Source organism: Pediculus humanus, genomic scaffold, assembly GCF_000006295.1.
Source record: "Pediculus humanus corporis 1103172108266 genomic scaffold, whole genome shotgun sequence".
NCBI lineage: Eukaryota > Metazoa > Arthropoda > Insecta > Psocodea > Pediculidae > Pediculus > Pediculus humanus.
In genome coordinates, this window is record NW_002987835.1 from 717,378 (window position 1) to 732,569 (window position 15,192).

Genomic DNA, 15,192 nt, shown 5'->3' on the forward strand with positions numbered 1-15,192 from the left:
AGAAGACGGTTATGTAAATTAAAAAAAAAAAAAAAAGAAAAAAGTTGATCTGTGAGGTTGTGGTCCAAACCCGCCATCGTCCAGACCGGACAACTTTTATTTTATTATCATCATCATCATTATTATTATTATTATTATTATTATTAGGTTTTTTTTTTATATATTACCTTGTTGTTACCTGTTGCATTTGTTTATTTAACGGGTAATAAATTATTATTTTATTTTATTTATTTTTTATTTTGTTTTACGATCGAGTTAAAAATTGTTGTACTGCAGGAGCGCGACACAGTCTCGCGATTAATAAAAAATAATTTTCTCTCTCCATCTTTTTCTATCGTATGCCACCTTTACGTCATTCTCTCTCTCTCTCTCTCTCTTTAAGAAAACAAAAGAAAAAAGGAATGGACGGACGAGAAATGACGAGGGTAAAAGAAAAAAAAAAAAAAGAATTCGATTCTGGTGGTGAAAGATTAATTTAAATTTTTTTCTTTTTTTTTTTATATCAATGGAGTTTATGAAGGGGAGCAAAAAAAAAAAAAAAAAAAAAAAAAACTTTTTGTACGGTTTTGCTGTCAGTAAAACTAACTGTCAGTTGTCTAAAATTTTCTTTTTTTTTTTTTATATATATTTAATTTTAATTTTATTTTTTTTTAAACGTTCGTTCGGCGATGGCGGTCGGCGCTTTGAATTTTTCTAACAAACGTCGCGTCGAAGGCAAAAAAAAAAAAAAAAGTTTTTGTGTTTTAGAAAAAGATCCCGATCCCGGTGTGAGAGAGAGAGGGAGAGATGGATGCAAAAAGAAAGAAATGGTCGATCAATTCGAGATAGAGAGAGAGGGAGAGAGATGGTTTAAATTTATTTTTGATTTTAACACCTGGAAAACGTTGTTGTTGAAATTTTTGTCCGCGTCAGAAGATTAAGTTGTTGTTTGTTTGTTTGTTTGTTAAAAATCTTTTTTTTTTGTTGTTGAATGGAATCGAATTATCTAGAATATTGTTACATTAATATGAATTAGGGAGAGGGATAGAGGAAGAAGGGGGAGAAGGGAGAATAATTGAAATAATTTTTTTTTTAAAAATGGATCGATTTTTCGATAAATCACAATGATCGATTTTTTTTGCCCAAAAAAATTTCTTTATTGTAAAAGTGAGTCACGGGGAAAAGGGGAGTAGATGGGGGAAGGTGAGGAGGAGGTAACAATAAACCACCCTCTGACATTATTATTATTATCATTATTTTTTTTTTAAAAGGGCGCGTTAATATTTAAATACGAAGTAAAAAAAAAAAAAAAAAAAAACTTTTAAAAAGTTTTTTCATCTCGTCATCATCGTCCTAGCAGCAGCAGTATTAGTAGTTTTTATTATCATTATTATTATTATCATTATCATTATCATTATTATTATTTTTTATAAACGGTAAAAGCGTCCTGCTGGTTAATGATTTTAAAAAATCTTAAATTTAAAAAAAAAAAAAGGAAAAAGTTTGTTTTCGAAAGAAAGGAAGGAAGGGAAAAAGAAAAACACGCTGAGAACTTGGGTTGGGTTTTATTATTATTATTATTATTATCATTATTATCATTTCACCGTACCTAATTATTTATATATTTTTATACGATTTAAACAAATTAACGTTAACAGGAACGCGACGTCGCGTCACGACAGCAGAAATAAAATAATAATGATAATAATAATAAAAAAAAAAGAGATTTTAATTGGTGTCATTAATTAAAAAAAAAATAATAATAATAAACAAACAAACAACCAAACAAACGTTTGTACGTTTAGGTTTGTTTGTTAAAAGGTGGGGAGGGGTTAAGTGGTGGGGGGGATAAAAACGAATAAGGTACGAAAAATACCAATGATGATGATGATAAAATCGTAAGAGACGTTAGTTATACGAATCGTTATTTAATAATAAAATAAAAATATTATTATTATTATTATTATTATTATTATTATTATTATTATTATTTATAAAATTACACACGTGACAAATTATTATCGTGACGTGTTTTTATTGATGACGTTAGACTTGATCAACAATTTTTTTATTTTATTTTATTTTATTTCTCTCGTTAAAAAAAAAAAAAAAAAATTTTTTTTAATGGTTTTTTTATTTTGACTCTACACGTTTTATTTATTTTTTTTTTTATTTTCTTCTGCTTAAAAAAAACTGTCGAAATATTTTAATTTAATCGTAATTATTTTATCTTATTACGTAATTAATTAAAATATAAAAAATAAAAATAAATAAATGTAAAAACGTCAAAAATTAAATGCGAGAGATAGAAAGAGAGAGAGAAAGAGAGAGAGAGAATTTTTTTAAATGTTGATTGTGAAATTTCGTTTTTCTCTTACACGTCGTTTGTTGATAAACGATTTAATTAATCGGCTATAAATCTTTTCTTTTTTTTTTTTTTTTTGGAAAATGTTTTCCAGTTAAAAACCGTTCGTGCTGCTTCTGGAATGTTCGGTTACGTCACACACACAAAAAAAAAAAAATGATTCCGGGTATAAATGATTTCGGTCATCGATTTTTAGTTTTTCTTCCTCTTCCTCTTTCTCTCTTTCTTTTTTCTTTTTTTAATAAATTCTTACCTCGAAACTGACCCATTATATTATTATTATTATTATCATGAAATTTATTCGACCTTTTGACCCTAAAAAAAATTGTGTGTGTGTGAGAGAGCGACCTTTGTTCTCGTGTGGAAAGAAACAGGTGTACGAAAAATCATAAGAAACTCGTAAAAAAACTGAACTTCTGTCGTCGTCGTCTGCAAACGGTTTTTTTTTTTTTTTTTAAATTATTATTATTATTATTTTTGTGGTTTTTATTTACATAAAATAACCGCGTCGTCTGCTGCGTGCGGTTTTCTAGAATTTTTTTTTTTTATGTATAAAACGTCAAGATGGAAACTTGCGGTGTGTGAGTTGTAGAAAACGGTTAATTTACGCGTTTATTTCGTTCGTAAACAAAAAAAAAAAAAAAATTGTTGTGATAATGAGGTCGTCAACCCGTTTCCCCCCCCCCTTTTCCTCTCCCCTTTCCCCTCCCTTATCGCACCGTAGCGTGTGAAAATTTTTTTTTTTTTTTTTAATCGACGGTGTAAGATGGTGATGATGTTGATGATGGACGTATGAATAATTTTTTCGCGATTCGATCGATCGATCATTTTTAATTTAATCATTCATTCATTCATTCATTCATTCATTCACCTGTTTATTGATAATAATAATAATCGATAGTACGTACGAGCGTCAGTCGTAAAGTAGTTATAATATAAATTTTAACGACGAGTGATGATTGTTGGTAGTTAATGTAAATGTAATTTTTCACACCTGTTAACGAGGTAACTAATATTTCTTTTTTTTTTTTTTTTTTTAATACAAAATGAGAATTTTAATATAGAAGGCTGTGAAATGAAGAAAATTGCAAATTGAATATGTTGTGAGGTGTGGGGGGAAAGAGGGAGGTAGGGGGATACGTGGGGGACAGGAAGAAAATTTAAAAAAAAAATGTCTGAGTTTTTTTTTTTTTTTTTTTTTCATTTAACGGTTCAACAAAAGGTTATTGAAGCTTACGATACGTGATCCAATCCGTAACTAAGGAGGGTAGGTGGGTAACTAGCAGAAGAAAAAAAATATAATGTGTGTGTGTGAGGGAGTGCGCGGTGAGCGAGAAACGAAAAAAAAATAAAAAAATCCCCGATGAAATTTCATAAACGTAAAAAAAAAAATGAGGTACGGTGACGAGTTTCTCTCTCTCTCTCTCTCTTTCTCTCTCTCTCTCCCCCCTCTCTCTCTCCCTTTTCTGTTCTTTTCTTTTTCCTACCTGTCACCTCTGAAACGAACGACAATAATTACCCGATGAATTATTCATAAACGTGATTCTAAAATAATAAAAAAAAGAAGAAGAAGAAGGGAATTGTATCATTAACAAATAAACGAAAACGACTTTGAGATAATAATAATAATAATAGGAAATGTACGTGAACTTTTCTTTTTTTTTTCGGTTAATTTAATAATTTCGTGACGTCTTTACACGCAACAACACCGACCACGAAATCAAATAATAATGATAATAATAATGCTGGAGAATATTAAAAAAAACTGGAATATTTTGTTTGTGTGTGTGTGCGTTTGAAAATTTTCCGATGAAATATTTTTTAATAAATCATCGAATTTTGTTTGTTTAATGATGACGAAACGAACGAACGAACAAACATACAAACGAAGGATGATGAAATGACAAACAAAATTATTATTATTATTTTTTGAAATTTTAATAATAATTGATTGATTAATTAATTAATTAATAATATATTGATTCGATGGATGAAACGTGTGTGTGTGTGTGTGCGTGGGAAAATTTTTTTTAATGTTTAGCTTTTGATAAAAAATTATTATTATTATTATTATTTTTTTTTTTTTGTAGTGGGATTAGAAAACGAGGGGAATATATGGGGAGGAGAATTTAATTAATTTTTATAAATTTTAATTACACGACGTTTTTAAATAGGATAAATTTTTAATTTTGGATTTTAATAAAAAATAATAATAATAATTTTTAAAATCTAGAATGACGTCACGAGCGAATTTTGTTGTTGTTGTTGTGGGGAAGGGGGAGGGGTGAGTTGATTATCCCTCGTCCTCGTCGTCGACCGTTATTTTTTAAAAAAATGGATTTTATCGTGGCGGTAGCAAATTATATTTTCCACGTTAAAATTCCACGTCGTTGTTGTTGTTTTTTTTCGGGGGGGAGGGGCAAGAGGGGGATTTTATTACATTTTTAAAAATGGTTTTGTGTGTCGGGATTCTCGCTTTGGGATTTTTTTTTTCTGTGTGTGTGTTATCTTAACTTTTTATTTTCCACATAACTAACTTTTCCACGATTTTTTAAATTTTTGATACGTCATCAATGTTTTGGTTTTTTCCCCCCACCTCCTCCCTTAATGATATAACAACAATGATTTATGTTTTTTTGTTTTGTTGTTTTTTTTTTTTAATGGTATTTTTTTTGTAAAAGGAAACAAAACAAACAAACAAAGAACAGAAGAAAAAAGAAAAAAATTAAATTTAAAAACGAAAAAAAAAAAAAATGTCGCGTTCGGGATTTGAACTCGGGTCGTTAAAATGATTAAAAAAAAACAAAAAACAAAATGTCTGCCGAGTGTGTTTGTACATAAATGGTTGTTTTTTTCAATTCCCGGTTCTGGAACAAATCGAACGACTCGTTTAATATTTTTTAAAAAAAAATATTATTCCAAAAGGGATTTTGTAAAAGAAAATGTCCTTTTTTCCGAGAAATTTTATTTAAAAAAAAAAAATTTTTAATTGAGTTTTGTCGTCGTCGTCGTCGTCTCTTATATTTCCCCCCTCTCTCTCTCTCTCTCTCTCTTAAAATAAAATATCTTTTGTCTTTTTTTTATTTTAAACTCACTTTAAGAGTCTCACTTAAAATTTTGTTTTTAAAATTCACAGACACGATTTTTATTTTTTTTTTTTTTATTTATTAATTCATCATTATTATCATCATATAATTCTTTAACGTTCGATAAATAAGAGAGAGAGAGAGAGAAACGATAAGAAGAGCAATCGTTTAGTTGCTCCCACTTTTCTTCTTCTGCTTTGAACATAAATAATGCCACGAAAAAAAAAAAAAAAAGATTTCTATTAATTAAAATGTTAATAAATTTTTTTTTTTTTTTACCTGAAACCCGATCTATCGATCAATCGATCGATCGATCGATCGATGAATCGATAGATTCAAGTTTCGTTCGACTATCGGTTCCCCTTTTTTTCCCCCCATTAAAAAAAATTTTTTTTTGTTTGTTTTTGTTTTGTTGCCACGATGTAATTGGATCGGACTCCACAAGTCGTTTCCTCTTAAGGCATTTTATAATAACAGTACGCGATGATAATAATAATGATAATAAATGATGGGATTTCAGGTATTTGGCGTGGGGAGGTGGGGAGGGAGAGAGGGGAGAGGAGAATAAACAAACCATAATAATAATTTATCATCCATCACCTGTTTAAAAAAAAAAAAAAAACCAAACTGATAAGAATTTTTTTCCTTATTCTTCTTCTTCTTCTTCTTCTTCCTTTTCTTTTTCGAGTAAAAAAAAAAACAAAATGGCGGAATTTATAAAATATATATAAATATTATTATTATTATTATTATTATTATTATTATTATTATTATTATTATAAAGTCAAAAAGTAATAAAATAATTTTTGATGATTGTATGATGTATAATAATGTTACCCTTATCATAATCATCATCATCATCATCATCGTATCGACTTGTTTTTTTTTAACGTATTATTACTTAATTTTTCCGGTAATAAAATTTTAACCTCGGGCGCCATCTTGTTTAAAAAAAAAAAAAAAGAAAAAATTTTTAAGTGAAATTATACGTTTGTATCAAAGTTTGTTTTATTATTATTATTAATTATTTATTTAAAAAGATTTTTGCAAATAATGTTACCGTCGATTATTGTCGATGATAATGATAATAATAATAATAATAATAATAATAAATTTGGAGGTGGGGCGGAGGAGGAGGTGGTGGTAGGAAGGACGCGGTTGTTGTTATTTATCGGTTTAATTTACGATGAGGGAAAAATTTTGTTTGTTTTTCTCGTCGTTTGTTTATTATTATACTGACACATTTTCACGTGTAGGTTGTTGTACGAGTACTTCCGTTTCCGTTTCTTAAAAAGGTTGTTGAGAAGAAATAATGATAATTTTCCCGGTTTTTCTCGTTGGTTTGTTTGTTTGTTTGTACGGGAGTAATGTGATAAATTTTTATTGTTGTTTTATTCTTTTGCTGGAATCTGGAAATGGTTTTGTTTAATGTTAATAATGATAATAATAATAATCCGGGGTGTGTGTGCGCGTGCGCGTGCGAAACATAAATCAAAAATAAATGGAGAAGAAAAAAAGGAAAAAAAAATTTTTTGTTGTTGTTGATATTTACAAGATATCATGTCCGGTTTTTTTTTAGTTACTGGATAAAAGAAAATGATTAATTCGTGAGTTCCAAAAAAAAAAAAAAAAGATTTCTCTGGAGAAATATTTTGATAAATGTTTTTTTTTTCGAAAGTCATTCAAACTCTGGAGAAAAAAAAAAATTATTTATTTTTTTATATGAAAGATTATTTCGATTTTGTTTGTTTGTTCGTTTTTGACTTTTTTCTTTTATATAAAAAGGAAAACTGGAGAAAATAAAATAGAGAGAGAGAGAGAGAGAAAGTAAATGAAAATTCAATCGGTTGAAAAAAAAAAAAAGGATAGAAAGAAAGATTTTATTTTTAATTGTAAACTCGGGGAAAAACTCGGGGAAATTTTTTTTTTTTTTTTTTGTTATGTTGTCACCCCTTCGTTTGATGACGACGACGACGATCGTGTCAAACAATATTAAATTTTGCATTTAAAATTGATTTTTTTTTTTTTTTTTACAATTCAAAGACTAATTTTAGAATCCGATGTGGATTTTTCTCTCAATTCATCCCTTTTTTCCTTTCTTCCTGTCGAAGAAAGGAAATCGAGGGTGGATGGGGAAAAAAAAAGGAAAATATTTTTTTTTTTTTTACTTCCTTTGAAAATTCTTTAGAACGCCATTATTAGAAATAATCGAACGGGGGGTGGGAGAGGGAGGAGGAAGGGGAGGAGTCAAAGGAAGTTAGAAAAATTATTAAATATATTTTTTTGTAACCTTTCGTTTTTCAAACGAAATCAAACCGCACCTTTCCACCCCTCCCCCCACTCCCCTCTTCCCTCTCCGGCTCACGTTACGTACTCACCACAAAAGGAAACCTTTTAATTCTTCTTTTTCCTTTTTTTTCTTTCCTTTTTTTCCCTCCTTTTATTTATTTATTTATATAAAAAAGAAAAAAAGAAAAATGATTGAAAAAAAGGGGGTAAAATTTCAAGTAAAAAATAATAATAATAATAATAATAATAATAGTGACAAAAGATTTTTTTTTTTTTTTTTTCGAAAACGGTTGAAAATTTCCACGCCTCCACATTTTCCGCCCCTCCCCTTTTCCCTCCACGATTCAGGTACGCGAAAGTCGAGTTTTGTCGTTTTTCTCACGAAACAGAAAATCCTCATTATTATTATTATTATCACGCGTTAAATAAATGAATTTAATTTGTATTATTTTTTTTTTTTAATTTGTAATTATCGTTTAAATAATAATGATAATGATAATATATCAGGACCGTAATAAGGTTTAATTTTAACATTTAAAAAACATTGTGTGTTAATTTAATTATTAAATTGTATAAATAATAATAATAATTGTAGTTTAATTGACGACGGTGATGATGAATGTCTTTAAAAGTTGAAAATTGTTAACGGTAAATAAATAGAAAAAAAAAAATGGCGTTCAATCATAAGATGATGATGATAATAATAATAATAAATTTTGGGGAAAATAAGAAAGGATATCATGACGTGTGGGGGGATAATACTTTAAATATTTTTTTTTTTTTTTATCATTTCCCCTAATATTAATAAATACGAGTGGTTTTTTTTACTCTATGACATCAAAGGTAAAACGGGAAATCGATAGATGTTTGTGCCACGGTGAGGAAAATCAATATTTAATATAAATAAATATGTGCGTGTGTGTGTGTGTGTGTGTGTGTAACGGGATCTTAATTTGAGTCTTTGAAAAATTATCTCTTTGGAAAAGCTAATCTGTTACCATGGCGACAACTATAACAAATGACAATCTCTCTCTCTCTCTCTCGCTTTTCACCTTTTCTCTCTTTTTCTCTCTTTTTTTTTTTTTATCTCACTTTTATCCCATCATTTATTATATAGACTTTCTCTTTTCCTCATTTTTTATCCTTTTCTCTCACGGATTGATAAATTTCATTTTTCCGATCTCTCGTCGTCATCATCATCATCATCATTCGATCTTTTTCTCCATCGTCGTCTTCTTCTTCTTCTTTAATCGAGTTAATTAAGCTTTGTTATAATATAATTATTGAAATTTGGCAACGTTTCCCTCCCTCTCTTCTCCCCTTCCCCCCTTCTTTTCCGTCGACGAAAATTTTTTTTTTTTTTATTATGTTGGTAATACTAATAAATAACGTTCGTTTTTTTTTCACGTTTAAATTTATTTATTTATTTATTTTTTTTGCTAATTTTCAGGTGAGTCGATTCATTGTTTACGTCATTGAATAATAGCAAAAGCAGAAGAAAAATTAATTTTCGTGAGTAAACATATACATTACGTAAGTTTTTTTTCCTTCTTATTAATTTAATTAAGGTGAGGGGAAGGTTGTCGGTTATGGGTATTGAGAGTATTATTATTGTTATCGAAAAAGGGTTTCCGGTTGTGGAAAAGACAAAGACAGAGAGAGAGAGAAAAAGTTTTTCTTTTTTTTATTTGATTAATATCTTATGTAATTTATTATTATTATAAAAAACGAACGTCAAACGCATCCGTTTCCCCAGCATCCGCACCACGGGATTTTATCATCGTTTATATAAGTTCTGTTGCTCGATATGCTAAATTTTCTTCTCGCGTTGTTGTTGCTGCCACTTGCCGCGACCAAACTACTCGTTCTACTGCTGACACTGTTCGTTCTCTCATCTCTGTCACTCATCGTCGCCGCGTCCGTTTCGTCCATTTTATTTTTTATTTTTATTTTATCACCGTTTTTAAATGAGGTGGTTTGATGTTTTCGATGTGACGTCATCGTCGTCGTCGCCGCCGCGCCTCTCCCACCTCTTTTACTTTCTTTATCCCTGGTGGTGTTGGTGCTGCTGCTCACGTCGTCGTCATCCAATCGTTGTTTGTTTCCGGTATCGCGTTCTCGTGATTTTTTCTTAAACTGTATGCTCACGCGTCCTTTTCTCTTATCGTTTTTAACAACGGGTACGTCCAATCCGGAAGAAGAACTCATGCTCACGTTATTACTACTCGTGTTGTGATTATTATTATTATTATTATTATTATTATTTTTCGAAATATGAGTTTTTTCATCTCTTTTTTCAACGTCGAAATCAAATCCGAAATCCGTCGTCGGTTGTGTTGTCGTCTGCTGCTGCTGCTGCTGTTGGGTTGTTGTTTTACGTCCGAAAACGTTTTCCATGCTCGATGCGAAACCTTCGCATTGTTTTCTACGCACGCTGCGAAAATTTCCAAATGCCGGAGAACTCATTGATTTATTTAATTTTTGCGGTTCTTCCGCGTGGCGATATTTCAAATTTTGCTTCGGTATATCTTCGTTCGATGATTGATCGCAAATAAAATTCGATTTGTGATATCTCGACATCCATAAATTATCAGAGCTCGAATTATTATTATTATTCTGAGGGTAATTTGTCGCGCGAAATGATATCGTAGGTGAGGATGTCGCTATGGGTTGAGATAACAACAACGGATTGTTGTTGTTGTTGTTGTTGTAAAACGTCGGATCCATTCCTCCCGCGGATTGTTGTTCTTCCGATCCCGCACGTGATAATTTTCCTGAAAAATATTATTATTATTATTATTATTATTATCAGTCCGTTTAGATGATGACGTAATCAAATCGTTTTGGAGACGTGCATACCTTTTCTATACATTCTATTATTGTTGATTCCTAAAAAAGGCGGTGGAATGATTGGTCTCGACGACTGGCACGACGACGTCCTGGGAGGAGGTACCGGTGGAATTTTAACAGGTTTCGATAACGGTTGGGTTCCAGATACCGATAATGCAGCATCCTCACCTGATAACACATCCGCAATTAATCATAAGAAAAAAACGAAAGAATCCCTTGTCGGGACAAAAAAAAAATTTTTTAACGAGACACGCACGGACGCACGCACGCGAACTCCTCGTTCGGTTTATTTCCGTTTTTATTTAATTTTTTTTTTTAGTGCCACGTCTTTTTTTTTTTTAATAATTGACACGTTTATGCGACGGAACGTCATTGACAATTGCAACAACAACAATTATAAATAAAATAAAAATATAAAACTCGCGTCATTTACAATTTAAAAAATAAAAATAAAAATGTCGAAAAGATAAAAAAAAAAAAAAAAAAATTTTAATTTTTTTTGAATAAAAGCCAGAAAACAGGAAGTGTAAGAAATTTATTAAAAAAATTCAAACTAAAATTATTATTATTATTATTAAAATGGCGGCAAATTGATTTTGCTGCAAATCGCGAGCGGCAAAAATAAATCTCTCCGTTATCGGTATCGGTATTTATTAGTACCCAAATCGTTACTCGTTAAAATTTCTCGGGTTGTTATTATTATTATTATTATTATTATTATTATTATTATTATTATTATTATTATTATTATTATTATTATTACTCACCACCCAAATCTTTATCCAAGTCTGTGATTGGAATGTAAGAATTGTTATTCAAACCGATCATATCCGGTTTCGTTGATGTCAGGCCGGGTAATCTTGGTAAGGAACCGGATAAATTATTATTATTAATATTATTATTATTATTAATATTTCCGTGATTTCGTATTCCGGCAAAATGATTCACTAAACAATCCGTTGCGTTGATACAAGGCGGAAAAATTCGCGGATTCGGATTCGGATGATGATGATGATGATGATATTCGGGATGTGGAAAAGTTTGAAATCTCGAATTGAAAAATTCAGGTTTGATTCCGTATCTCGTTCGATTCGTTAAATTTGTCAGTACGAGGGGAGGAGGAGTAGGAGTAGGAGCAGGAGGAGTTAAAAATTTAGAAGGCGTCCTCATTTCCGGTTTCACAAAAGGTGTTTTTAACGTGACCGTTAATTTCGTTTGATATTTCGAATTTCCCGATTTTCCGTCGTTTTGCGTTTGCATTTCGTTTGTTTTTTTTTTCTCTATGATTTCGCGAATTTCTTTCTCGTCGTCGTCGTCGTCGTCGTCCTCGTCCTTGTCGTCGCCGTCGCCGTCTTTATCGTACGAATTTTGGCACGAAACTAAATGACGGACACGGTTGTGAAAAATTTTTTCTTTGTCATTTTCACAAAAAGCGGATTCATTTATTGTTGTTAATTTTTCTCTCGTTTCGATTTCGTGAAAATCTTTTGGATGAACAATCGATGATGATGATGACGACACATCACGTGACGTTGTTGATTTCGTCATCGTTGTTGCTGTTTTATTATCAATCGTTTCGGTTATTTTGACGTTTTCCTTTAAAAAAAAAAAAAAATCGTCGGTTATTATCGTAAATCTCAATTAACTTTGTATTGTTTGTTGTTTGTTGTTTTGGTACAAACAAAAAAGGAAAATAATGATCAATAATATGTGAGCTTGAGGGTATGACAACAACAACAACCTGTTTGGTTGTTGAACCGTTTCTTTTCTTTCATAATCATATCTAATCAAAAGGTATTCTTATTTAAAAAAGGTCAGCAGAAGACCCTCGATATTTTAACCCGTTTGTTGTTTGTTGTTGTTTGTTGCTTTTTGAATACAATTAATAAAAAGGTATATCGATCGAAAGTGATTGTTTTCAAAACAAAACCGTGACTAATTTTACAAAAAAGAAGAGAATTGATTATTGTTAAATTTTTTTTTTTTTTTTTTTGTCACGTGGTCGTTAATTATTTTTCGGTTGAAATAATTTTTTTTTTTTTCAAAATGGACGACGACAAAATTAGGTTTTTTTTGTCATAACTGTTTGTTATGTTAAGAAAGGATCAAAGGTAGTCAGGCACGATCTTGTCAATCTTGAAAAAGTTTGAAGTTTTTAGTTAACGTTTGGAAGATTTGAAAGGAAAGTTTTCAATGGAGGGGAAAGGGGAAAAAAATCGTCTGCTTCGTTAACATTCGTATTGTTTACGTGTTGCCTTGATAAATAATTAAAGTTTTATGGAAGTGCGGGAGGGAGAGGGGGAGAGAAGGAAGAGGGGAAAAAACTTTTTTTTCTTCTGCTTATTTTCGAACGATTTCGAAATTTGTTTTTTTTTTTTTTAAACGTAAATTATCGATCGTCCCTCGCCATTTAAATTGTAAATTTTTTTTTTCGTAAGTTGGTAGTATTGCTTCGTCTCTCTCTCTCTCTCTCTCTCTCTCTCTCTCTTTTCGTATAGGAAAACGAAATAAATTCGAACGAAGCGAAAGAGTCAAAAATAAAATTTAAATATTCGCATATTTAAAAAAAAAACGAACATCAAACATTTCTTTGTGTCGTCTGCTTTCCCCCACCCCTCCTCTCTCTCTCTTTCTCTCTCTCTCTCTCTCTTCTCGCTTAAATTAAAGATTTAATTAAATGACCTTTTATTGACTGACTCTGTTGTTTGTTTGTTTGTTTGTTCTCACCTTCATCAATATTCTATGGGAAAAAAATAAAAAATATTTTTCGTTGGGAAATCAGTGGGCGATCATTTATTATTATTATTATTATTATTATTGTTATTAATAATAATAATAATTTTCTAGAAAATTTTTAGTGAAAAAAAAAAAAAACTTTCCCAAAAGGTTTTCTCATCGTTTTAAAATTTATTAAGGAAAATTGAAGAGAGAGTAATTAACGTAAAATTCAAAATGGCGGGGTCTTTTACCCGTGTAACCCGAAAAAAAAAAAACGAAAAAGGTTTTAAAAGGTAATAATTAATAATTATTTGAGAGAGAGAGAGAGAGAGAGAGTCGAAAGACTTTTATCAGGTTGGTAATTGTTAATAATAATAATAATTATAAAAATCGATAAATCGATATATCGATTTTTAAATTTATAAATTAAAAAAAAAAAAAAAAAAGGGAAATGATTGACGTTCGTTTGTTTTTTTTTTTTTTTTTGAGGATGATATGGCAGCACTGATTAAATTTCTTGTTAATTAAAAAAATGAAATGGGATATTTTCGGGAGGGGGAAAAAAATTAATAATAATAATAATAATAATAATAATAATAATAATAATAATAATAATAATAATAAAAGCCAACGGCCATAGCGTGCTGGTCACACCGGTTCCCGTACGATCACCGAAGTTAAGCAGCATCGGGCGTGGTGCAAACTTGGATGGGTGACCGTTTGAGAACACCACGTGCTGTTGGCTTAAAAGAGAAAAAAAAAAAAAAAAAAAAAAAAAAATGAGAACAAGACAAAGTAAGAACCAAAAAAACAAATCTTGTTCTCCTGTCGACCTGAGGCAGCTCGACGAGAACGTGAATTTCACTGCTTCTGACCCTGGCCACTCCAAAGATGTTAGTCACTGGAGCCCAGTTCAGGAGACAAATCGTTCCCATCGAAAAAGACGGACTCAGGAAGACTTTCAAGAATTGATGTGGTGCTATCTTATAATAAGTGGCACCACCGAAATTCGAGTATTTGTCCCTAAGGAATCGGGTAGAAACCTCGGATAAATACTTAAAAACTCCGACAAGTAGCCTTGTCGTGTTTAATGGTGGATAATAATAATAATAATAATAATAATAATAATAATAATAATGCTTACCAATTTCGTATCTAAATCTTCCAACGTTGAAAAATTTTCTTTCGATTCTGGTAATAATTGAAAATGTTGTTGTTGTTGTTGTTGTTCGATATCCGTCGTCGTCGTCGTCGATGGGATTCCGTTGGTCACGAAAACATCCGGTCCCGTACGATCTTGGAAAATGTTATCGTAACCGAATGTTGTTGTTGATGATGATGACGGATGATAAAGTGAATTGGATTTTATTGGGGGGGCATCGGATTTTCCATCGACGTAATTATGTAAATCCTCGGAGGGTGGTTGGGAATTTGTCGTGAAAATCCATTCGTTATCGCACAGGGGATGATTGTTCGGAGAGGATTGAGCCATTGATAAATTCTGGAGAACTTGAAATCTTTTCTGATAAGAATCACGATGATGGTGGATTCCGTTGTATGGGTAGGGAGAAGCCGGACGAGATTCGAAATTTTCACAATTTGCGTTCCAGTTTCCTCCGCCTGGAGCATACGGTGAAACGTTATCCTCGTATAAACAAGATCCCTTTTTTTTAACGGGAGATTTTAACGGATTGTTATAAATTCCAGGACCGTAGCCTTCTTCCAAATGTGTCATTCCGCACGTTGTACCCTCGACGTCATCATCATCATCGTACAAACCGGGTAAATAATTTCTACTTCCGCTATTTCCCCTACTCGACGATGGTCCTCCATATCCGATCGGGCTTTCCGTTGTTGTTTGCGTTTCTTCTGTTTGTTCATCAATTACGCTTAATCCGTCGAAAG

General features: G+C 31.0%; 2 protein-coding genes across 2 annotated transcripts in view; both read right to left on the minus strand.

Moving 5' to 3' along the window:
* Positions 1-9,453: 9,453 nt before the first annotated feature.
* Positions 9,454-12,117, minus strand: Phum_PHUM499560 (uncharacterized protein; the record flags this gene model as incomplete). The annotated part of the gene is made up of 3 exons (XM_002430752.1): positions 9,454-10,493; positions 10,579-10,737; positions 11,337-12,117. The coding sequence occupies 3 exons, from the start codon at positions 12,115-12,117 to the stop codon at positions 9,454-9,456; spliced, it is 1,980 nt and encodes a 659-aa protein (XP_002430797.1).
* Positions 12,118-13,225: 1,108 nt separating this feature from the next.
* The window catches only part of Phum_PHUM499570 (uncharacterized protein), a gene marked incomplete at both ends in the record, with an annotated part of 4,638 nt that continues 2,671 nt past the window's right edge, over positions 13,226-15,192 (minus strand). Inside the window, 2 exons of the mRNA XM_002430753.1 lie at positions 13,226-13,309; positions 14,432-15,156. Coding sequence (XP_002430798.1) covers positions 13,226-13,309; positions 14,432-15,156 — 809 coding nt within the window. The remainder of the gene's footprint in view (positions 13,310-14,431; positions 15,157-15,192) is intronic.